Source organism: Mercenaria mercenaria, chromosome 19 (genome assembly GCF_021730395.1).
Source record: "Mercenaria mercenaria strain notata chromosome 19, MADL_Memer_1, whole genome shotgun sequence".
Classification (NCBI taxonomy): domain Eukaryota; kingdom Metazoa; phylum Mollusca; class Bivalvia; order Venerida; family Veneridae; genus Mercenaria; species Mercenaria mercenaria.
The window spans coordinates 46,380,232-46,407,558 of record NC_069379.1 but is presented as its reverse complement, the minus strand read 5'-3'; the positions used below and the strand labels follow the sequence as shown (position 1 = coordinate 46,407,558).

The 27,327-nt window shown below is 35.3% G+C and overlaps 1 protein-coding gene across 1 annotated transcript in view; it reads left to right on the top strand.

The window, feature by feature from the left end:
- The window catches only part of LOC123542028 (uncharacterized), a 50,876-nt gene extending 33,034 nt beyond the window's left edge, over window positions 1-17,842 (top strand). Inside the window, exons 4-5 of the mRNA XM_053531351.1 lie at window positions 3,008-3,064; window positions 10,938-17,842. Of these exons, the coding sequence (XP_053387326.1) occupies window positions 3,008-3,064; window positions 10,938-13,253 (2,373 nt within the window). The 3' untranslated portion in view covers window positions 13,254-17,842. The remainder of the gene's footprint in view (window positions 1-3,007; window positions 3,065-10,937) is intronic.
- Window positions 17,843-27,327: the final 9,485 nt, after the last annotated feature.

The following is a 27,327-nucleotide window of genomic DNA, read 5'->3' as shown; positions in this document are numbered from 1 at the left end:
GAACAAATGATGAAATTTTTAAAGCCATATGTCAAACAATTTTACACAAAATATGATCTAGTATGAAAGACTTAATCAAGATTTCTAAGTCAAAAGGGGCTATAATTCAGGCAAACTCCTTGATGGAGTTATGTACTCTTGCTTATAACTTTGACATGGTGATGGTAAATAAGTTTTGAAAGTTTCAAAGCTTTATCTCAAAAGACTTTGTCAAAATGTGGACTAAGCCCGCCCGCTTAGCTCAGTAGGGAGAGCGTCGGACTACGGATCGAGAGGTCGCGAGTTCGATCCCCGGGCGGGGCGTATGTTCTCCGTGGCGATTTGATAAAAGACATCGTGTCTGAAATCATTCGTCCTCCACCTCTGATAATTCATGTGGGGAAGTTGGCAGTTACTTCGGAGAACAGGTTTGTACTGGTACAGAATCCAGGAACACTTGTTAGGTTAACTGCCCGCCGTTACATGACCGAAATACTGTCAAAAAACGGCGTTAAACCCAAAACAAACAAACAAACAAAATGTGGACTTGTACGAAAAGCTTAATAAAAATTTCTAAGTCAAAAGGGCCATAATTCAGCCAAAACTTTTGATGGAGTTATGTACTCGTGCCTGTAACTGGACATGGTGATGGTAAACAAGTGTTGAAAGTTTCAAAGCTTTATCTCAAAAGACTTTGTCAAAATGTGGACTGGTACGAAATACTTAACAACGGTGTGACGCCGACGCCGTGGTGAGAAGGATTGCTCTACTTATTCTTCGAATACTCGAGCTAAAATGCACATTTTCACCTTGTGGCAAGCCTTACTCAAAACGTGTCATATATATAATGAGTAAACGTTGATTGAGTCTTAATCATGATATTAATTTGCGCACTTTCTAATTTTTGTCTACCTCCGCCCCCTTTTTCCAGAGGTGAAGCGTTTTGCTAAAAACATATATGATGTAAATGGATAAAAACTTGCATGAGTCTTTATCATGCTATAAACTTGCACACCACTTATTGTTTGGCTAGCTCCATATTTCTTCCATGGCCTTATACAAAATGTACTAAGTTTGGTCAAATATATATAATATTTCCTAGATCCATGTCGTGGAAACTTCCCGTCAGAAATCGCTGGCCCAATTTCAAAATAATTTCACGGATATTTTCTACAGTCAATTCTTTAAGCTGTCCGTTTAACTCGGTTAAGGATCTTTACCAATTTGTAAAGTTTGAACATATGTATATATGAAAGAAAACCTAATTATTTAATGTCCTGTGAGAACAAAAAACAGCATCCTTAGGAAAAAAACTCGTTTTACTTTGGTTCTAAGGAAATGCTATTGTAACAACTCCAAGTAAATAAGACTTGTCAGTTTTAGCTCGACTACTGGAAAAATAATGAGAGCAATCCTCTCACCACTGCGCCGGCGTGCACGTCACAGCTTGCTTAAGTTTTTTGTACCATACACATTTTGACAAAGCTTTCTTGACATATAGCTTTGAAACGTTCAACACCTGTTTACCTTAACCATGTCCAGTTTTAGGCATGAGTACCTAACGTCATCGGGAATTTTAGGCCGCTTTAAACTTACAAATATTGGTTCAGCTTTTCGTAACAGGTCATAACAGTTCATATTTTGTGTAAATTGTTGGACATTTGGCTTTGAGGCTTTTGTTACTTGATAATTTTAACAGTTTCTATTTGTAGGCAATAGTACATAACGACATCAAGTATTTTGTCTGAATTATTAAATACTTTGATCTTGAAATTGATTCAGCTGAGGAACATGTCCGATTTTTATCAAATCTAGTTCATATAGTTGGCGTTGAAACTTGTAACTCTTGTTCATCGTCATTATCTCCATCTGTAGTCAAGTGTATGTAGCTCAACAATCTCAATAATATTTGGCTGATTTCTTTGGCCTTTTTGGACTTGGAAATCAGTTCAAATTTTAATACCATCAAGTCAGTGGTTTTTCTAAATTGTTTGATATATGGCTTTGAAACAATGTTGACCACATTTTTACCATCATAGTTTCCATATGAAGGCAAGACTACATAACAAGGACAATGACTGTTGCTCAGTTATGGGCATTTTGACATAGAAATTAGAAATCTGAAAATCTCTAATAATATTTTTACCGCATACTTGCATCAATTTTTGAACAGACAGCTCTTGCTACTTTCCGTGATAGGTTATTCTGGTCATTTAAACTGCAAATACTCTTATACTTCAATTAATCGTTTACGTCAATAGCAACACGATACATACGTGTGCACATGTCTTGATAAATATGATATGAAAGACTGTACACATACTTCTTACACGATCCAAAGGTGCAAGACATCTTATGACCCGTAATTATGGCCGGTGTCGTTAGACATTACAATAGGAAACGAGATACAGTAGATATTTTTATCGGCGGTCTGTACTAAGGTAACCAAACAACACTAGATTCAGTCCAACGTGTCTACATTTCTTTTACTTTGGTATATCATCATGCACTTATGCAAAATAATTACTGTAAAAGTTCAAAGCAAAGACATTTTGTGAACTAGAAATCTACTACACTCTTCCGAATGCATTTAATTTTATTGTATAATTAATGTGAAGCTAACTATAAATCTAATTTCAAACGTTTATAATATATAATTTTCACTTCTGTAAAATTTCAAGAAAAAAATGTCTTTGCTGTATGTTGTATCTCCGGCGCAAAATGCTAAAAAGCTGGAGTGTTTTCATTACTTGTCTATAGTTCGTCTGTACCATGTTTGTCAAAAATATTTATGTTTAATTTTCATTGTTTTGTTAAAGCAATATGGATTGCAAAGTATGTAGTTTACTGCAAACATATTGCTTTTGCCTCAGGGTTTTTTTTTACAGGAAAAATGTATCGGCTTATCTAGAACCTTTTTCAGTATACACTTCTTTAATAAATACGTCCTTTAACCACCACCAACATACATATGACATAGAGTACAATCTCTATATCTGTGTTATCTTTGTTCCATTTTATGTTTCAGATGAGCTTGCATGCATCATCAGGGCAACAGCGACAACAGCTACTATCTTATTTAGAAGTAAGAAAATCTTTGTTTATCTACTATTATCTTATATAAGAAGGGTTATATTACGAGACTGCAGCCTGCATCAACATCTTTAACTACAGGTCTTAATGAACTTTTCAGTTGCACAACATAAAAGTATGTGTAATGACTTACGGGATTTGCTTCATACTTGAAAACAATGTTTCACATCATCATAACGATTTATAGCGATGGCAAATTATATCATGAATAAAGCTCCGTTTTAGCTGACCTGAATGCAAGGCTTATTGTTGAACTGTTATGATCGGTCTGCGTTTGTTACTCTTTCGCACTTGACCTTAATTAGTGTGACTACTTAAAGTTGCAGTTCTGATAAAGCTCTGCTAAAGTACATGTATAATCCGAGTAGAACTTTAGAACTTTGTTTTGCTTTTTAGCTCACCTGTCACATAGTGACAGGGTGAGCTTTTGTGATCGCCCTTCGTCCGTCGTCCGTCCGTCCGTCCGTCGTCCGTCTGCAATTTCTTGTGAACAGGTTAGAGACCACATTTTGCAAGCAATTTTGATCAAACTTATACAAAACTTGTATATATCAGTTCCTTTCGAAAACTGGCCAGATCCGATCATGGGTTCTAGAGTTATTGCCCCTTAAAGGGCCAGAATTTGCTATTTTTGTGCATCAACAATTTCTTGTCTGCACAATAGCAGCTTCATTTATGATTTGAATTTAATCAAACTTGCACACAACTTGTATCACCATAAGATCTTGGTTTCTTTCTTGAACTGGCCAGATCCCATGATGGGTTCCAGAGTTATGGCCCCTGAAGAGCCAAAATGAGCTAATTGGACCTTGTCTGCACAATAGCAGTTTTATTTATGATTTGATTTTTACCAAACTTGCACACAACTTGTATCACCAGAAGATCTTAGTTCCTTTCTTGAATTGGCCACATCCCAGTACGGGTTCCAGAGTTATGGCCCCTGAAAGGGCCAGAATTTGCTATTTTGACCTTGTCTGCACAATAGCAGCTTTATTTATGATTTAAATTTAATCAAACTTGCACAAAATGTGTGTCCCCATAGGATCTTGGTTTCTGTGTTGAACCAACCAGATCCCATAATGGGTTCCAGAGTTATGGCCCCTGAAAGGGACTAAATTAGCTTTCTTGACCTTGTCTGCACAATAGCAGCTTCATTTATGATTTGATTTAAACCAAACTTGCACACAACTTGTATCACCACAAGATCTCAGTTTTTTTCTTCAACTGGCCATATTCCGTTATAGGTTCCAGAGTTATGGCCCCTGATAGGACCAGAATTAGATATTTTAACCTTGTCTGCACAATAGCAACTTCATTTATGATTTGAATTTAATCAAACTTGCACAAAACTTAGTGACCTTAAGGTCTTGGTTCCTTTCTTGAACTGTCCAAATCCCATTATGGGTTGCAGAGTTATGGGCCCTGAAAGGGCCAAAATTAGCTATTTTGACCTTGTCTGCACAATAGCAGCTTCATTTATGATTTGATTTTAACCAAACTTGCACACAACTTGTGTCACTATAAGATCCTACTTCCTTTTAATTCGCCCAAAGGGACATATTATGTTATCGCCTTGGTGTCCGTCTGTCAGTATGTCTTTTGGTTAGCAATTTCCCTTCCGCTCTGTAACTTTTGAACCCCTTGAAGGATTTCAAAGAAACCTAACACAAATCTTCACCTCATCGAAACAATGTGCAGAGCGCATGTTTCGGATGGCTCACTTCAAGGTCAAGATCACACTTAGGGGTCGAAGGTCATACGACTTTGTTTTGTGTGTATATTGCTCTGCATTTGCGTCGATTGCAGTGCTCTTGTTTTTATTTGGCAGGTCCTTTTGTTCACTTACAATATTTTTTTTTAATTACTTCCCTTTTATGTTACTATAAATAGCTTATTTAAGAAACTTTTTTATTATTGGCCATAGGGAAAACCGAGACCACTTCTCTGTGGTACAACATGGACGATACCTCCAATTTTTAGGTGTATTTTGACATATCTGAACCTGGTAAGATTTTTTTTTTAATTTTGGTTAAATTCTTCCCTTTGTTGTTCCTGTCCTTTGGACTTAGATTTTTTTCTGAGGACTTAGATTTATTTTAAATTTCTTCCCTTTGTTGTTCCTGTCTTTTGGGCTTCATCAGTCAAAATGTTTCTCCAAACCTCCTCTGATGTAATCCTTCAGGCATGAAACTACTGGCCTAATTTGAAAATAATTTTATTTGAAGTAACTTTAAGAAAATTTCAACTATATTTTCTCATAATTCTTTTGATTGATCTTGATTATGATTTTTGACCTTCTTGTCCTTAAGTGCAATGATAACAGGTGAGCGATATAGGGCCATTTTGGCCCTCTTGTTTAACTAACCTTCTAACACGATCTGCAGCAATAGCTATATAAACATGTAGCGTAATCGCCTATACATGAATCTACGATAAAATATCGTTGGCTGTTACATTTCACCCCCTATGATTGTGGCATAAGAGATTCTACTTCAGTTCCATTACAATTATTTCAGGGCCAAACGGTTGAAAACAGCATTTCAAAAACATAAATATGATAAAAAGTCATATTGACTTATGTGTAGGACCGTAAAACACGTTTTGATCTCTACCAGCGTATTCAATTAGCTTAAGATTCAGCGGTGACGTCATAGATGTTTGACATAAAGTTAGACGTCATCATGATGTGACGTCATATAAAGTTAAGCTCGTAACTTGTAACACAGGGTCAACTCGCCTAATCTCTGATGATTCTCTTCATAATTAGTTTGCGAGCTGTTAGATTACTAATTCATCAATACTTAATAATACAAAATTCTGATAAAAAGAAACAAATAGTTATTCGTTTCATTGGCTATGTAACTCTTTCTAACCATAGGGGGTAAATTGTAACAGCATATGACCCGAATAACGTATTACGCTGGAAATGTTGTACTATAAAATGCGAATTGTTTGCGTTGTAAGAATCGAAATAATAAATATGTTCCAATAATTTTATCAATTAATAGAACTTGGGAAGTCGTTTGGATGCGCATCCAAACTCATGCCCATATTTTAATAAATATAGTCCTGAACAGATTCATTGTACCCCCCGACAATAAAGTTGTAAGGGGGGGGGGTATACTGGTTTCAGGTTTGTCTGTCTGTCTGTCTGTCCGTCTGTCCGTAGACGCAATCTTGTGCGCACCATCTCTCCTTATCCCCTTGACAGAATTTAATGAAACTTCACACAAGTAATCAGTACCAACAGTAGTTGTGCATGGGGCATGTTAGGTTCTTTTAGAAAAAAAATTTACAGAGTTATGGGACTTTGTTTTTTTGTTACTATACTATATACATAGACACAATCTTGTGCGCACCATCTCTCCTCATCCCCTTGACACAATTTAATGAAACTTCACACAGGTGATCAGTACCAACAGTAGTTGTGCATGGGGCATGTTAGGTTCTTTTAGAAAAAAAATTTGCAGAGTTATGGGACTTTGTTTTTTTGTTACTATACTATATACATAGACACAATCTTGTGCGCACCATCTCTCCTCATCCCCTTGACACAATTTAATGAAACTTCACACAAGTGATCAGTACCAACATTAGTTGTGCATGGGGCATGTTAGGTTCTTTTAGAAAAAAAATTTGCAGAGTTATGGGACTTTGTTTTTTTTGTTACTATACTATATACATAGAAACAATCTTGTGCGCACCATCTCTCCTCATCCCCTTGACACAATTTAATGAAACTTCACACAAGTGATCAGTACCAACAGTAGTTGTGCATGGGGCATGTTAGGTTCTTTTAGAAAAAAAATTTGCAGAGTTATGGGACTTTGTTTTTTTGTTACTATGCTATATACATAGACACAATCTTGTGCACACCATCTCTCCTCATCCCCTTGACACAATTTAATGAAACTTCACACAAGTGATCAGTAACAACAGTAGTTGTGCATGGGGTATGTTAGGTTCTTTCAGACAAAAAATTTGCAGAGTTATGGGACTTTGTTTTTTTTTTTTTGTTACTATACTATATACTTAGACACAATCTTGTGCGCAACATATCTCCTCATCCCCTTGACACAATTTAATGAAACTTCACACAAGTGATCAGTACCAAGCCTAGTTGTGCATGGTGCATGTTACATTCTTTTAGATAAATATTCTGCATAGTTATGGGACTTTGTTTTTTGTTACTTTACTGTATACATACATTCTATATACATACAGTCCACATAATTATGCAATCTTGTGTGCATCAAATTGCAATGTACTGTGTCAGTGCATGCGGGGGGTACATTCATCACCTTTAGTGATAGCTCTAGTTATTTCTAAATTTAAAAATGTAAGTCTTAAAGGCATAACATTGTAAGAAAGTGATATGATAACAAACTTTAGTTATATTATGTCAAAATTGTTAAACTTATTTAGCTTGTCATTGCTCTTACAAGACTTATTTGTACCATTTATCAACACGTTATTTCTGTCTTCTATCTATATGTATGTCAGTCATTAGGGTCATGAATGCAGATCTTCACCTGTGCACGAAATGCCTACAATAAGCTTCTAGGATCGTTTGATATCCGTCATTCTTCCTCCCGTCGTTGGCAGATTCTCTGAAGAACATTTCTTCCTAAACAACCAAGTCACTTTCAACTAACCTCACAAGAATGTTCGCTAGATGGTCCCCTTCAGGTTCCTTTACACAAGGATCATTCATGCAGAAATATAGTTGCCATGACAACCGGGTGGAAATATCTTTATAATATCTGCTTCTCAAAAACCGCTAACACAATGTAGAAATAATTTAACAGAACTGTCACTTGGTTCATTTGCTACCAAATTCCTCCATATCATTCTGTTTCTTAAAAAAACTGATGCTAAGATGTGAGGCCAATATTCCTATGTGGCTACATGATAATCGTTGAAAATCATCTCCTCTGACACTGCTAGTCCAATGTTATTAAGTGACACTTTAACAAAACCCCTTTATTTTTTTCTGTTCTATGTAAAAACACGGCTGTCAGAGCGGCGAGTCTAATTTTCTTTAAATGGCATTATAGAAACGCGTCAAACCGCTGACTCAGTTATAAGATAATTTCAACATAGGAATACTTAAAATCTTCAACCTGCATTGTCCCAACCAACCAGTCCCGAACCCGACCACAATATTATTCTACCTACATAACCCAATCATGCCCCACTCCACAACGCCCGCTTCCCCCCCACCCCCCGCCACTCCTTCCAAAAAAAATAAATGTTTCCAGGTATTTTGAATTACATTTCTGTGTCGTGATACCCCTCCACACACACACAAACAAACAAACAATGTCATTACCCTCCAGCATTTATTTAAAGAAAACTTTAAAATCTTCAATTCGGAAATACGGGATCTTTTTCAAACCTTTTTATGTAAATTGTGAAACTCAGGTAAGCGATTTAGGACCATCATGGCCCCACCGTTATTTCAACATCTTCTCCCATGAAGCTATTGGTCAGAATTACGTCAAGTTTGGTCAGCACCATCTTAACGTGCATCTCTAACAAGTCTGTTCAAATTTGATTATGCAACAATAGTATGCTATAGTAAAATTCTTGTCCGTCGTAACTCCCTGCAACTACTGGTTACATTTTAACGAATCTTAAATAGAAGCTTTAGTGTCATGTTGTTTTCATGTTCCGGTCGAATCATTGTTCATCGAGTTTTTGCCATTTGAATATTCAATAGTAGTATACTAAAGTACAATTCATATCCGGAGTATTTCTCAGCAACTACATGTTGAAATTTGGTGAATGTTTCCTCGTAAGGAGATACGCATATTATCTTCAGGTTTCAGTTGTATAATTTCATACCGAGTTATTACCCTTTGATTATTCAACAGTAGTATATTTCAGTACAACTATTGTCCGAAGTATTTCTCGCAACTACTGGTCGGAAATTAGCCATGTTTCATAGGAAGCTTAACTATTAAGATGAATTGTTAATATTATCTTCGGTGCTTCGGTTGGATGATTTTCCACTGATTTATCGTCATTTGACTATTCACAATTACATGTAGTAAACTGTAGTTCCGTCATAGTGAAAATTATTTTCAGCAACTACTGCATGGAATTAAGCAAATATTCATAGAACGTGCGGTGTGCAAATTTACTTCATGTCTGTTAGAATAAGTTTTCAATGAGATATTTCCATATGACCATTCAACATCAGTAAACTATATTGGCCCAATCAGTAAATTCAACACTTTTTATTTTAATAGAGGTCTCCTCGACCGAGTGGTTAAGATCGCCGGCTTTAAATCACTTGCCCCTCATCGATTAGGGTTCGAGCCTCACTCGAGCGTTTAATTCCTCATGTGTCATTGTGAAGAAGCCATCCAGCTGACTTACGGAAAGTCTGTGGCTCTACCCAGGTACCCGCTTGTGATGAAATAGTGCACGGAGGGGCACCTTGGGTCTTCCTCCACCATCAAAGCTGGAAAGTCGCCATATGACGTAAAATTGTGTCGGCGCGACGTTAAACCCAACAAAATAAATAAATAAAGCCCAAATAGTCAAGGTCGTCTTAGAGACATAGGGTCAGTATGGCTCTCTTGTTGTTCTTTACGTTTACAATTTGTGTCTAAACAAAACACGGAAACTGCAAAAAAAATGGTTTATAAATAGACTTGATATAATGATAGTTAGCAAAGACTAAACTTGTTATTCGGACTGTCAATTTGAAACTTTTTATACTAATTTTGTGTTTCCATCTTCATATTTTAGTTTTTGGCTCGACTATTCGAAGAATACGTAGAGCTATCCTACTCACCACGGCGTCGGCTTCGGCGTTACACCTTGGTTATGTTTTTCGTACCAGTCCACTATTTGACAAAGTCTTTTGAGATAAAGCCTCGAAACTTTCAACACTTGCTTACCATCACCATGACCAGTTGTAGGCAAGAGCACATAACTCTATCAAGGAATTTGGCTGAATTATGGCCCCTTTTGACTTAGAAATCATGGTTAAGTTTTTCGTACCAGTTCATATTTTGGCAAAGTCTTTTGAGATAAAGCTTTGAAACTTTCAACACTTGTTTACCATCACCATGACAAGTTATAGGCAAATGTACATAATTCCATCAAGGATTTTGGCTGAATTATGGCCCCTTTCTACTGAGAAATCTTGGTAAAGTTTTTCGTACCAGTTCATATTTTGTGTAAAGTGTTTGACATATGGCTTTGAAACTTTTATCACTTATTCAGTATAATAGTCTATATCTGTAGGAAAGAGTACATAACTCTATCATCTATTTTGGCTGAATAACGGCCCTTTTTGGACTTGCATATCTGTTCTGTTTCCATACAAGTCCATGTTTTGTCAAAACTATTTGACATATAGCTTTTAAACTTTGAACACTTGTTTATCATTATGATTTCCATTTGTAGGCAAGAGTACATAACTTTGTCATCTATTTTGGCTGAATTATGGCCCTTTTTGGACTTTGAAATTGGTTCACACATTGCCATTTAGTGCAAGACTTATCGAAATCTACAAATACTGGAACATTGTTTATCTAATCTATTTTTTTTCTTTTGTCTGAATATCTATGTTAATATTTTTACCCCATTCTGCAATCAGTTCTTCGAATAGTCGAGCGCGCTGTCATCAGACAGCTCTTGTTAGTTTGTTTTGATATTCAGTTGTATTTGTTGACATGTTTTACAAAAATAATGTGTAAATAGAGATGTTGGAAAAATGACCTAAAATGTCGTGCAACTGGCATTCATTACATTTAATGGTCTCTGCTTTGGGCATATAGAAAGGGTTGTATAAATTGTGCTGATTTAATTTAATTAATCAAGAATGAAATTATACTTTATGTTTTCAGGAATCACAACCTGTGTTCAATCCACATGATGCATATCTTTTCAACAAAGCATTACTTGAGGGGCAGGAGAGAGACCTCTTTGTCAGGATAAATGTTGTAGGTTACTTCGCACAAGGTAAAACAAGTCTTATAAGGAGGTTGTTGAACCAACCAATAGATGGGGTTGCGAGTACTGATGGTATAGATGTTCATATTAAGAAATGTAAAATTAAAGATGCGGCGGTGTGGGAATGTTATGAAACACCGCTGGATGAGGATTGCAATCGGCGTTTGGCTAAAGTAGCAAAATCTAAAGACGTGAAAACTGTGAAAACTCATGCCATGAAACCGGGGGAAAGGGGGGAATATTCAGGCAGAGAAAATAATCTTACACAGACGAAAGAAATACTTGGCAGCTTACAAGATCAAGCAATTAGTCTCAACTTACATGAAGAAGATGTCCCACCACTTGTTAGGAAACTGCTTCAGGAAATAAATATAAAAGACATAGAATCTGAGAGTGACTTCTTTGCTAACATTTGGGATTTTGGCGGACAATACATATATTATGCAACTCATCAAATATTCCATTCAAGAGATGCGATCTATCTTTTGGTATTCGACTTGAGGCAAGACCTTGAAAGTTTCGTGATAGATAGTGACTTTCCTGAAAGAAGACAAAAAATAAAAAACTGTTTGAAATTTTGGGTAAATTCAATTGATACTTTCGTTGGAACAAATGATGGTAAGCAGCCGCTGATAATATTTGTTGGAACACATAAAGATCAGTTTGATGGTGATATCAACGACAAGTTTGGCAAAGTGATAGATCTCTTTGTTGGAACAAAAGCAAGAAACCACATATACAAAACGCCTTTTGCAGTATCCAACGTTGACGCAAGTGACAAGTCCATTGGCGAGTTAAGAGAAGCTATTTATGAGATAGCAAAGCAACACTATGCACACAGAAAAGTTCCAGCAAAATGGATACCATTAGAAAAAGCATTATTGTCAACAAGGAAAGAAAAGAACATACTCACATTTCAAGATGTGATGGAGCTTGCTAAAACAAACATAATTTCTGCCCAAGATGACGGGGATTTAAAGTTGTTCTTAAAATATCACCATGCAAAAGGCACACTCATCTACTTTGACGAGGAGGCACTTGATAAGTATGTAATTGCTACTCCACGCTATCTTATTGATGCATTTAAATGTATCTTTACGTCTAAAGATGTTTGCAAATGGAACCGAAATTTACATCCTAAGTGGAAAACGCTAGAAACTACAGCGGTTTTGGAAAGGGATCTAGTGAATGAAGTTTGGAAGTATGATCAAAGCAGTCACTTTATTGATAACGCAGACATTCTGTTAATGTTCTTGCAAAGACATAGAATACTATCTGAGCTGCTTCAATTCGACAACACAACAGAAACTGTTAAAGGTCTAGGAAAATATTTGGTACCTAGTATGCTCAGACAACAGTGTGATGAAGAACATTTGAAAGCTTTCATCGGCAGGAAACGCGGTTCTGTGGTGTCCCTTGGATTTAAGCTAGAGCATAACTCAGTCCTGGAAAACATATACGTGAGGATAACAGCAGCAGCTCTTGGACGATGGCCTCCAATCAAGTACCATGGCGAGAACTTCCTTTTCAAAAATACAGGATTTTACAGGTTGGATCAACGACATGTTGGGCAAATTTCACTAAAAGATGAACAGGGATTGGAGCTTGCAGTTTACAATTTTTGCGTACCAAATGAAGTTGAAATGACAGCGTGCGATCGTTTCCGGCGTTACATTGAAAGCGTGATATCATATGAATTAAAACGGTTTCATTGGGACTTGAATACAAAACCTTACGAGTACTATTTTACATGCAACCACAAAGAGCACGGTGGTTATGGAAGCAAGGAAGTTTTAAGCCAAGAAGACATGGAATCACTTGTTCCAGTGGGCTGTCCCGACTATTTGGACCATTCAGTTGCTGCTGATTTAGCAAGGGCAGAATGGTTCTTGAATGAAACGATTGTCAAAGATCAAATCATTCCTGACAGAAGAGTGACAGACAAGGACTTAACAAGAATAGCTGAGTCACTTGGCAAAAACTGGATGCTACTGGGGGTGAACTTGGGATTTTCTGTAGATGAAATCGAAAGAATGGAAATAGATTATGCAACAAGTGGAGTTGCAACGTCAATCTTTTACATGCTATTTGAATGGAGTGAGAGAAATTCAGATACTGCTACTTTTAATGTTCTCATTAAAGCTATGAAGGAATGCGAACAGTTGAGTGTTAACTGGGATAAGATCAGAAACATTGTTGACGAATTTTGAAAGTCGGCCTTATAAATCGACGTCGATTGTGATGGAGCTTGGTCAAACTTTCAATCCGCTAACTACCCTACAGCAGTAGAAACTGATTAACAGTGGTCAATGTTGGCTGTAAACATTTTTTAAATCATACATTATGTGAGAGATATATTTAAGAAACTAGATAGATAGTAATATGAAACCAAAGTAACAGTGAATGAAATTCAAGCGGGTAATCAGAATTTCATCGTTAGGCTCTTTACCTCTGACTCTTCACATTCAGTGCTTCTGTGGTTGCGAAGACTCAATCGGGGTATCACAATGTCAGACAAAGTCTTGTTGTAGCTACTGAATAAACTTGCATTCCTTGCTGACTCTTATGTGTATATATTAATATTTTAACAGTGATTTTATGAAGATTCCATCTGTTGATAGAGCGCCTACTTCGAGGGCGGGAGAACGTTGGTTCGCTCCCTGGCCGCATCATACCAAAGACATGAAAATGTACAAGTAGGTTCCGCACTTGGTGCTCAGCATTACGAGGATAGTTCTAGGACTGGTCAGCCTGGTGTCAGTATATGACTTGGTAAGATACCATGACACATGTCTACGGCATGATATTTAAGTGAGGCAGCACAATAAAATTGCGCATTGAAGTCACTGTACCGGGAGACATCGTCGTTTATATACCTGAAATTTGTTTTAAAAAGATGCTAAACCAAAGCACATACATATTATTTAATCTTAAACTGTAAGTTCGGGAGAAAAAAGCGCGAACTCATGCTTAATAAAAGATCACCGCAGCATTTTTTTGGTGTCTTCATCTTATTCATCAACTATTCAGTCATAACAACTTTCCCAAAAATGGACTTCACTGAACTTTTGATCCGTTATACCGTTATTTTACTCAGATTAGTTTTTATCTCGACTATTCATAGAATAGTAGAGCTATTGGACTCGCCCAAGCGTCGGCGTCGTCGTCGACGTCCAGTTTTGGTTAAGGTTTTGTATGTAAGCTGGCATCTCAGTAAGGACTTGTTGGAATGGGTTGAAACTTCACACACTTATTTACTGTGATAAACTGACTTACATTCCACTTCCACAGGTTCCATAACTCTTAAATATAAATATTTTGATTATTTCGATCGCTTCCGGGTTTTATAAATCTTTAGTGTAAAATATTTCATTGGTTGACTTTGACAGCAGTCCAATCGTTAGTACTCATACAAACGTAAAATCACGTCACGCGGCATACAGTACTATCGGGCAGATAGCGCATTTATGCGATCCTCGGCATACGCGCCTCTTATCTTTTGACGGATAAATACGACATGCGGTACTCGATAAGAGTTAAAATGAACGCATAAATGCGATCTGCTTTCTTAATGAGTTAATAAAAACCTCTTTGTATATTTGTTTTAGTATTTTCAATTTTCATATTTGCAACTAACATAAGTACCAATTATATTGCATCATTTCATCAATATATCATCAATATTTAGGACTGGAACAAAAAACGATTAAGAACCCTTCCATACGCAATACTGGCGTAACTACATGAAGTCAACATTGGATCGCGCTAGCCCGACCTTTGTTCGCTTTCAACATAAATTTCGTTATTTTTATAGTAGAACTTTTATCATTATTGATGTAACAATTGTTAGCTCATCGGAGCAAAAAGTGCTCAGGGTGAGCTATAGTGATCGCTCACAGTCCGACGTCCGTCCGTTCGGCGTCTGTCGTTCGTGCGTCCACACTTTCCGTTAAACAGCATCTTCTGCTAAACCACCTGGCCAACTTTGATAAAACTTCACAGGGATGTTTCTTGGATAGTTGTCTTTAAAAGTAAAAAAGTATTCAAAGAATTAAATTTCAAACAGAACCCTGGTTGCCATGGCAACCGAAAAAGAAACTTTGCAGTCTTCTTTTCCGAAGCACAGGTCCTAGGGCTTTGATATCTGGTACGCAGCATCATCTAGAAGTAATCTACTAAGATTATTCGACTTTATTACCATATTGGCAGATATGGCCTTTCACTGGGTGTCTTATGGTTTCTATTGACATAGGAAAGAACTATGAAAATCTTCTTGTTCAAAACCGCAGGGCGGCTTTGATATTGGGCGTCATTGTAGCATCATCTAGAAGGCCCCGACCGATGTTGTTCAAATTATTTCTCATGGATTAAATATGGCCAACCTTGAGCTTTGATATTTGGTATGTAGCATCATCTAAGGGTCTTCAACCATGATTGTTCAAATTATTACCCTATGGTCAAATATGGACCACCTGTATAATTTTAGATACAGATTTCAATACTCATATTTAATATTGTTAACCTTGACCTACTTTCTTGTTTTTTTTAAAGCTACAGCAAAGAGATTTGTACCACCTGTATGATTTTAAAATATTTCAGTAGTTATCTTGAATAATCATGACCTACTATGACCTAGACCTATTACCTAGTTATCTGTTTCTGAAGCAAAGACATTTGTTCAAACAAGCTACTAAACTCAGGTGATCGATATAAGGCCATCATTGCGTTACTGTAATACTATAAATACAGAATTGATAATACATGTATAAGATATTGTCATTACAATGCTTCACATTTGTGTTTATGTATCTTCTGCTGTATTTTATTTGTGATTCCTATTGATAAAAAGAATACTTTGTTAGAATACATCTTGCTTAGACGTCATTCTGTAGATCATGTTTCACTAAACTTCTCTTAATTCTACTTAGGTCATGCGAAATTGCGTTGTAGTTCTTCGGAACGACAACGTTTTTCACTATAATTCTTAGAAGAATTTATTTATGCCAAATTGATTTGTAGTTCTTTGGGAAGACCACCTCTGTAATTGCATATGAGATCGCTCACCAACACAGAAAAGATATAAAAATAGTTTTATTGTGTGACTGATAAATAATGATTGTGCGGTTAATTAACAACATTTAAATGATCGGAAAATGGAACAAAAATCAACTGAATCAAGTTTTACTGGGGTTTGAGTTATTCTGACTATCTCTAAAATTATAAATATATTCTGAAGCAGTTTAATCGTGATAACCTAAAATATACTTTCTTCACATTCTTCAAGAGCACATTGTTCACAAGATTTATCATAATTGTACAGAAATGGTCAGTTCATAGAGATAATCTTGTGAAGAAGCGTAAAACCATATTTTCTGGAAAAAAGAAGTATACCTTTTACAGCCAAGTGGTTAGAGTTAGTTGATTTTGAGTCATTCGCCGATCATCTGTTGACTTGTTAAATCTCTTTCTATTGTTAGTCGAATAACTATAGCATAGTTAAGACGCTTCTCCTTTTAGTTCACCTGTCATATAGTGACAAGGTGAGCTTTTGTGATCGCCTTCGTCCGTCCGTCCGTCATTCCGTCCGATCATCCACAGTTTCGTGTCCGATCAATAACTTTCTCATTCATCAAGGGATTTTAGTATTACTTGGCACAAATGTTCCCCATGATGAGACGACATGTCAAGCGCAAAACCCGGACCTCTAGACACACTTGGACCTCAACTGTAAAATAATCAGCAATACCCAGATCTCTAGCTCTAAGTTCAAGGTCACAGTTGGATGTTAAAAGTCAAAAGGTATTTTCCCTATGTAGTCGATAATTCTGTCATCCATGAAGGGGTTTTATATTACATATCACAAAAGTTTTCCATTATAAGACAACGTATCTTAAGCAACACACTTAACACGAACTCAAAGGTCAAGGTCATAGTCAGAGTTGTTTTTTATTTTCTGGTCCATAACTCTCTCATTCATGAAGGGATTTTAATTATACTTGACACAGATGTTCCCGATTATGAGACAAAGAGTCACGTGCAATACCCAGACCCCTAGCTCACACTTGAGTGGCTAAAGTCAGCATTGGTCTTCTCCTCCACTTAATATTTAAATAAAGCTTATGTGTCATAGGGTCCCAATTAAAAACTTTTTTTAATGTATTTTTTTCAGTGTTATATATGATGATTTCTTTTTGTATTTATAGATTTTATATAAGCAACTGTAGATTTTTGAATATGCATTTTTTTAATTCAAATGTTGTATATAGAGTACAGTAATGTTATACGTCGTAGAGAGATATCAGATCATCATGTTTTACAGCAGTGGTGAAAATTATTTGCCTTTCAGTAGGGGAATTTGTATTGTACGGCAATACTTAATTCATTTGTTTTACTAGGACATTTTACAGAGTGCATTATGTTAATGATACAGTGAGAGATAGATAATTTACTTACCTGATCATTTCGATCGATTAACCATCTTTATACATATATTTTATGAATTCATTTCTTTTCTATGATGTCACTGATAATATCAGTTTGCTATATATTTCTTGTTATGTGCGAGAAACTAATTAGGAATCCTTTCTACAGTTTGAGATAAATCTAAAACGTTGGTAGAAACTCGTTTTTGGATAACGTTGGGTATTATACACATAATCTCTTGTAAGTAACCAATATAGGATAATTGGAGTGAGAATTGTTACTGTAGGAAATTGTAAAGATGATGTACTTTGAAGTATAAAGCTATTGTTATTGTCATAATTGAATATATTTTTAATAAAATCTAGAAAATTTGTAATTTTTTCCGTTGTCAGTTTTCACTTACCAACCCCATTAAGGTATTAGAACCCTAATAGCAATGTATAAAATGTGGCATTTGCTTGGTATATTCTTTCAGATGTCCGTGCTTCACACTGTGTTTATCTTTTACCGTGCCGTCTTTTTAGCTCACCTGAGCAATGCTCAGGTGAGTTTTTCTGATCGCTCAATGTCCGGCGTCCGTCTGTCGTCTGTCCGTCAACATTTAGCTTGTGTATGCAATAGAGGCTGTATTTTTCAACTGATCTTCATGAAATTTGGTCAGAATAAATACCTTGATAAAATCTAGGCCGACTTTGAAAATGGGTCATCTGGGGTCAAAAACTAGGTCACTAGGTCAAATAAAAAAAAACATGGTGTATGCGACAGAGGCTGTATTTTTCAATTAATCTTTATGAATTTTTATCAGAATGAAAACCTTGATAAAATCGAGGTCGAGTTAGAAAATGGGTTATCTGGGGTCAAAAACTAGGTCACTAGGTCAAATCAAAGAAAAAAATGTGTATGCGATAGAGGCTGTATTTTTTAATTGATCTTTATGAATTTTTGTCAGAATGATTATCTTGATAAAATCTAGGCCGATTTCGAAAATGGGTTATCTGGGGTCAAAAACTAAGTCACTAGGTCAAATCAAGGAAAAACCTTGTGTATGTGATAAAGGCTGTATTTTTAAATTGATCTTCATGAATTTTGGTCAGAATGATTACCTTGATAAAATCTAGGAAATGTTCGAAAACGGGTCATCCTGGGTCAAAACCTAGGTCACTAGGTCAAATCAAAGAAAAACATTGTGTATAAGATAGAGGCTGTATTTTTCAACTGATCTTAATGAAATTTTGGTCAGAATAATAACCTTGATAAAATCTAGGCCAAGTTTGAAAATGGGTCATCTGGGATCAAAAACTAGGTCACTAGGTCAAATCAAAGAAAAACTTTGTGTATGCGATAGAGGCTGTATTTTTCAATTGATCGTCAAGAATTTTGGTGAGATTGATAACCTTGATGAAGTCTAGATCAAGTTCGAATATGGGTCATTCGGGGTCGAAAACTAGGTCACTATGTTCAATCAAAGAAAAACCTTGTGTATGCGATAGGGGCTGCATTTTACATCGGATCTTCATGAAATTTAATCAGAATGTTTATCTATATAAAATATAAATAGAGTTTGAATATAGGTTATCTAGAATAAAAAACTAAGTCACCCGGTCAAATTAAAGAAAAACCTTGGGTACGCAATAGGGGCTGCATTTTACACTGGATATTCATAAAGTTTAGTCAGAATGATTGCCTTGACGAAGTCTAAGTCAAGCTAGAATATGGATTATCTGTGGTAAGAAACTAGGTCACTAAGTCAAATCAAAGAAAAAATTTGGGTACGCAATAGGGGCTGCGTTTTACACTGGATATTCATAAAATTTAGTTAGAATGATTGCCTTGATGAAATCTAGATCAAGCTAGCATATGGGTTATCTGTGGTCAAAAACTAGGTCACTAATTTTCCAACATCGGAAAATTAAGGTCGAATCCTGCTGGTCTGTTTTGAATTTTGCTCACTTCATTCAAAAATAACCTTGCGGCAGAAGATAAACCTACCTACATTTGTTCCACAATGAGTAATCTAAAGAATGAAGGCAAAAAAGAGAACTTTTACCGCATGTAACTAAGTATTTTTAAAGATGTCTAATTCTACCCTTTCAGTTTCAGAGGTAAATTCACGTTGAACAGCAAGATATCGCTTATAAAATGATTTTGTTTCAACTTTTGTACAATAAATCAATAGTAAGTCTTGAAAGAAGTAAAAACAAGGAAAATAATTTGGTCCCAGTGGTGCTTGAACCTACCCCCCACCCCCACCCCCTGAAAATTGCAGTCAAAGTAGGTTTAATGTAGAAATTGAATACTCTTCAAATAGGAGGTACTCTATTATCGGTCTTAAACCTTTAGATACACCAAGGAGTAAATTGGCATTTTTGGGACATTTTGTGCTTTTATTTTATATAAATGCATCATGTTTTCCTCTATGAGATGGCAAAATGAATTTGAAAGTTCAAATACAAATCTTTACATGATGGATTTGCAAGATGAACATCTTTTGTGTATTTACGATATCACCTATTTGAAAATCAAGCTGTTTCTGTACCATCCGCTTAACATTTGATTTCCTGAATCTGAATAATTATGTCGTCATCAAATGCTCTAGAAGGAGCGTTGGTACAACTGAAACTTATGGGTGATAAACCGTAGTTTTCTTCAGGTAAACTGTGTTGGTGTGCCGTAAAACCCAAATGAATAAATGAATCTTCAGGTAAACTGGTGTTGACTGGCCGTCCTGAACAATATGCATAACTTTCTTAAAAGAATAGTTACTTAACTTAAATTGCCGACCTACTAATGATCTGTAGATGCATATGACAGTTTTATATTAAAATAACCCATTCCTAAATTATATCACTTGTAATTCATTGAGGAAGGAATCAGAGAAGAAAAATTAATTGATTGCTGTTTGACTCATTTTTTCTGACAATTAAGAGAAAATTTCTGCTACGCTCTGATTGTTTATTGGACAGCTACACAGCTCACAACAATTTTGAAGACTTATTTGAAATTCTGATGATGAGTTGAATCTGTTTTGAAATATAAATAGCATTTTACATATTTATTATCTTAACAGAATCTTAATGGATAAAATCTTATGGAAATTAAACCATTGTATAGCTTAGGTTTTCTTCTTCATTTTAGTATGCAACATAGCATGCTTTCTCTTTGGAATTGTGGAAGAAAACCATGTTAAATCAAGGCATCTGATCACTGTTTGAATATCCATAAAGATGTTCTTTTATTGTTAGAAAACCATAAGAAACAAATGGATTATGATCGCTGATAAATAAATAAAAAATAAATAAATAATATAACTTATAACAGTCACGCTGAGCACTTCCTATTGCTACTTGCATGAGGATCGAAAGCAGATAACTAATGACAGGCAAACCGTCAATATGTATTCTATAACATGACATTAGAGAGTGAATATTCATAGCGTTGCTTTTGAATTCTTAACTGATTAGCCACGTAAACTTGTGTTGGACTTAGACCGGTTATATAGCAGAAACCGTTGACCTTTGTTTGAAATGGAAACACTACAGGTTGCTCAACAAGACAAAAATGTTGCAAACTCTGTTTGATTGAGCCTATTCATAGCCGGTAGCGGAAATGCATACTATCGCCCATGCTCTCTAGCCTCAGGTTATGCAAACCTCAATATTTAAACAAGATACAGATCAAATTCATATCAGTGCATCTACATGCTCTTCCAAATTTACCTTTTCCCTTATCTACTATTATGTCTATGAATTATTCATGTGATGAAGCCATACCAGCTAACAGAAGGTCGGTGGTTCCAACCCAAGGTCATATACAATATACCCCCTCTTCCGAAAATGGAAACATAATATTTATGTTCATTAAGGGGAAGAATTTTTTTGGGTTGCCCAAAAATGATTTAGGAAAATATGGGTAAGGTTTAGCTGGCCACTACTTCCCCAATTTGCCCCTCACCCAACTCTGAGATCGCTCCTACGCCAATGTCTGTGGTCAGTCTGTTCCACCTCTTGCTTAGGAAGCAGGAATTTGCAGGTCATATTGACCTTAAAACTGAAAATGGTTTGTGATAACAACTGTGTGATTCTTTGACCTAGCACTTACTTCATAGAACATTGCACGTAATTAGAAATTTATTCATATTGTATATAGGTTCAGTAGATCATGGATCACAGTAATTCTGAGATTGAAAGTGGTTTCCGACCATTAGCTGATCATAGCACACGAAATAACATAGGCTTTAAGTAATCAAACATCATAGGATCGGTGCCTTTGGTTAATGACCCATTTTGTTCTGAGAATAATTAGGCCAATGGGCAAGGTCACTGCAGATGCTTTCAGATTAATAACTTTAAAATACTTTTAATTTTGACTGTCAATGTTCGTTACATAATTGCCTGTGGCCGTAAATGATCCCCTAAAATTTAAGTTTAGTAGGTCAAGGTGAATGTCACGATGATTTTGAGATAAAAAGAGTAACTGAATAAAATTGCTAGAAATTGCTTTGACCTACAGCCACCATACTTCAATGTTGCCTGTGACCGGTAGATGGCATTTATTTATTAAGGGGTCAGTAGGTCAAGGTCAAAGGTCGATGATATTATGACCTACAGACTGGAAAAGGTTTCTCTAAATAACAAGATTAGATCACAGTATACTGGAGACTGAAATTTCTGGGTTGGTTTCATGTTTAACAAATAGCTACTTTTAATTTTTGTTTCATAATTTAACCCTTACTTTGTAGCAATTCAACTCCATACAAAAAAGCATTTCAGTTCAACTTATAGGCATTTGATTTAATGAAATTTGTGTTAGCCGATTCTTTAGCAAATATGTGTAATTAGAATGTTCTTAGGTGAAGTTAAGGGGACGCATATTGCTACATTCACAGTTCATACAGAAATGAGGAAGGGGTGCATATTCAAGAAATCGATGGTGGGAAGATAAAAAACATATTCCTAAACTGATATAATACTGATGGACACCTTAATATTCGTACTTTGTGGATAAGATGTGGTACTATGAATGTAATAGGAAAACAGAGGTCTTGTGAAAGTACATTCACACAAAAATAGTTTTAAGGAATGTGTTTTTGCTATAACAGTGACATTTAAAAATTTCTTCTAATACACGTTTCTTAATGCTAAATACACGAGGGGGGAATATTGTCGATCATTGCATATATATGTTAAACATAAAATAAGAGTGGATGCATATGCAAGCATAACATGAATTCATCACATATGAATTCTCTGAAACAGAGTATCTAAGTGCTACACAGGTCAGGAGGGTTAAATGTCGATATGTGCATATATATGTGTATATATATAAGATATATATGTGCATAATGTCGATCACTTGAAATTCATCTTGAAAAGGTGGTTAATTTTAGTTTATTTACATGGTTTTTAATTTTCCCACGACTTCTTGGCGATTCACTGCAAAAAGTATTACTGCGCCTGACAAAAGGTAACTCTAAGAAACAACGGGAGACAACTACGGTGTCAGCACGTGTATAATTTAAAAAAAAACCATGTCGATGACTATAATTTCTTATCAAATAATGAATCCTATTCAGATATTCGTCTTTAATATTAGAAAATAATTAATTTCTGTGGACATTTATCAAAAAATATTACTTACAGTGGACTACTTTGCGCATCAAACTGGTTTCCGCTTCAGTTGTGAGGCACTTCCGTTATACTTTTTGACAACAATGACAAAACACAAAATGAATCAATAAAGTCGCTTATAAACTGACTGCTACTTACATCAGTGTAAGTATAATTGTTGTTACAACATTATACTTGTTCATTACGTTATAAGATAAAGTTTATCTTGAACTGCATAATCCATTAATTACGTTTAGATGATAATGCATTTACAACTTATCTGACCCCATTTTTTACGTGAATGACAGCATTCTCGTGCAACTCGTGCAAACAGAGTTATGAAAAGTAAGGTGGAGAATTCAAGGACAAATTATTAATGACATTAAAATGAGGATAACTGTATATTCGTCCAGTTTTGATCATTGAAATTCCTGCTGTATATTAGTAAGTTTTGTGAACAAGATTAGAATGTTACTTTTGCACATATACACATTAATTGGACCTCTAATCCAAATTTCATACCTTATTTTAGGGATATTTAAGACAATACATTTTCAAAAGTTTTTTTTAATGTGTTTTGATATTTAAGTGCATTGTAGTTCATGAATACCAAGTTGAAAATTAATAATGGCAACATTTCTGGGCCCTTATTGTAAGCCACTCGACTTCTGTAACGATAAATGTTTAATGTATTAAGGGGAATATACTCTTTTAGTTTTGGAATGTGGCATTCATTGACCACCGTATCTTTTCTTATGCACTACTTTGTAAACAAACTAAATAATGTGTTTTAGCTTACACATGCAAAATGAAATGCAAGACAGTGAACTTATTTCACTTTTTTCTTTAAATTAGAATCTGTAGGAGATTGATAAATGTTTGGACAAGGTGAAGCACTATTATTTTCGCACAAAAAAAGTATTAATTGTTGACTTTGAATGTACACAATAAGTCTTATGTAATTCAACAATAACTTTCTTGTTTCAGTTTTTCTCATTTTTATTTTAGTGAGCAATCCTTTGTGTACTTATAACAGTTGAAACAGTATCCATTTCATGTACCAAAACCTTGTACTTTTTTTGCAGGTAAATTTTATCATACCCCATCCACTTTTTTCTAATTTCAAAGTATGCGTCCCCTTAAATCTAAAGTTCTAAGTTTAACTTTCAATCTACGAAATAGCTTTTACCAAGTTCAGGCCAATGTTTTTTAGACTTATAGCGACTATTTTTATGAGAAACTCTAAGTATTTGTTTAAGGTAGTAGACCTATAATGATAACTGGCCAGTGCGATTTCGGCGTTCTCCGTTCTTTAGTGAGAAAGTCATGAATGGGTCAGCAACATTTGCATCCAGGGAATGCCGAACTGCCTAACGAAAGTACGTAATCATTAGGATATTGTTGAGTGTCGTTACGGGTCCATTGCCTTAAACAGAGTTTACATTGGTCATGGTGTGAGTGGTGGTCAAAAGCTGAATAGCCATTTTAACTTGAGCGCCATTCATATAAGCTTTAATCTTTCATCACCATTTGACTAAAATGTATTAGTACAACTAAGAGTTGAGTAATGCGGGCACAAATGTCGAGCCTTATAACAACGGAAATCCCAAACTTCCTCAGTTCAGTAGGAGACAATTAATAGTTAGGTCCATGTTTTAGAGAAAATATTCGAACATCACCAAACATAGACAGAAAAAAAAATCAATTGTTTAACCTGAAAATTAAACAGCATATAAAACATTTATACGAGTATTATTCCACAAAACCGTTGTCATTGTACTCATATGTATATTGAATTTTGGAAAAGGACTGCATGAAGGGGTCACAGTTTTGGATAGTTCAACGTCTTAAAAACTCACCATTTTTTAAAATCTGTTACATGTCTTCCTCTCGATGAATTTGCAACAATGTACATGTGCTTAAACTTTACAGAACAAGGTTGAACATCGTTTTTGACATTTTTTTGACATTTATTTCTTTACAAATAGCATTTTTACAGGTGGGACAACTTTTTAGAGTAGTTTAAGTATCCAATTGTTTGGGACGGAGCGGTAAAAATGTATTGGACTGATGGGTTGTTAATAAAGATGTTGTTCTTTTACTTACAAATACTTTCTGTGGTTTTGTGATACACTGATAAACATTAAGATAATGATTCCCTTCTTTGATCTGGATAAACTGAGAAAACATTTTCAGGCAACATTTTTCCTTAAAGACGAATTACATAAACCAGTTCAGGTAATAGTTGATGAATGCGGGCCCGTAAGAGCGAAAATTCTAAACAAGGGACATTTAACTTTAGTCAATGATATCCCTGTTTGATCCTGAAAAACTAAGAAAACAATTGCAAGCACAATTTCTCCTAAAAGACGAGTTTTATAAATTAGTGGCAGCTTTATGAATACGGGCATGAATGGCGAACGTAACAACTACGAATATCCTAAACCTCTGCAGTTCAACAACGGATATTTAGTTAAAGTTAATGGTCCACTAAGTAAGTTAATGTTATCCTTGCTTTTTCCTGAATAAATTGAAAAAAGTATTTGCAAGCACAAGTTTCTCCTCAAATGCGAAATTTTATGTTGTTATTTACAATATTTATCAAAAATTATACGAAACAAATAAAGCCAGACCAAACGTTTTGCCAATAATTATTCCTGTTGCTTTTAACAATAGCTGTAAAAGCAGAAATGTCCCTGACTTTGCAAACATTAATCATAGACTTACCGTAAACCCTCTTTACACAAGGAAAACAATATGTTTAGAGTGAAATTATTGAGCGAACATCGTTTGTCGATCATAATCGTGTCCGTATTACCATACCAGAAATATACTTAGAATGTATTCTATACAAAAATATATGCGAGAATTATTATTGTAATAAGCAGCAATCATTACAAAAAGATCTAAATAGGTCTATATTATGTAACTGCAGCGCAGATTGGCTTATGAAATTCAATGTTTTCAACTGTAAATGCATTCAGTTTTGTTACGTAAGACATGAATATAAATTTCAGATGAAAAACAGTTTTGGACATACACATGCATTATCGTTTGACAATGATGAGTATGATTTGTGGGTTCTTTTCCAGGAAAACCTGCAATTTCACAATAAAAAAAACAAATAAGACAGGCAAAACAAACCAACTTTTTGGAATGATAAAACTGATGTTGTTCATATATAGACCAACAACTCTTTCAATGTCTTTACATAAAACATTAAATTCGTTTCATATTTGACCAATGCTCTCTAGTTTGGGATCCTTCGGCTAGAAAGCTAAGACATTACAACGAAAATGTACAAAAATCGTTCTTGAATTGAAATATCTGTCATATGAAGAGGGACTCAAACGTTTAAATGTACCAATGCTCTGTTGTAGACGATTTTGATTCCGCTGTATATAATAGTATATGGATATGAAAACATTGACATGAACAATTTCTTGACCTTTAACGGTAGCATTACGCGGGGTCATATTTATCATTTAATGAAAGTGGAATGCCTGAAAACAATTTTACTAAATGCCATTCCTCATCTGGAATCGCCTACCCGGAGATGTAGTTATCAGTGAATCTGTGAAAGTTAGACAAATCATAGACAAATGAAAGCTACAAGTTGGACAAAGTTTATTCGTCATCCGTAAATAAAATCTGGAAAGTAGATCCATCGGAAGCACCGAAAACAAGGCAAACAGTGAAAATTGCAGACTCGGTTTGATTGAGTCTGTTCATGAGCAGTAATGGAAAATGCAACACTGCCCACGCCCCCTAGCACGTAAGTTCACCAAAATATTTTTGAACCACAAGCTGACCAGCTGGCTTGAATGGACTCCATTATCCTAAATGATCAGAAATTCTCACAACACTGAATCAATCTAAATACCGAGAGGTCTTTTACGGCCGCCATACGGCATTTTGTAAAGACTTGTTGTGTTAGTTAAATCTATAAAACGATCATTTAAAAGCATATAACCCAACCAAGCAAAACTATAACCTATTTGGTTTATTTGAGTTTGTCCATATGAGGTTATGAGTCGCAATACCACCTCACACGCCCGAATAAAGCGAAAATATTGAAAATACACTGAGTAAAATCGTTAATATCGTCTCGGTCCATAGTTTTGACAATATATTTCGATATACTTGTAGAAAATGAAATTTCAGACATCAGACCCCAATTTAACGAAAAATCTTAAGTAATTGCATAGCTAAATCTGTTATTTCAAATGCTTGTTTTTCCCCTTTATGCATCTTC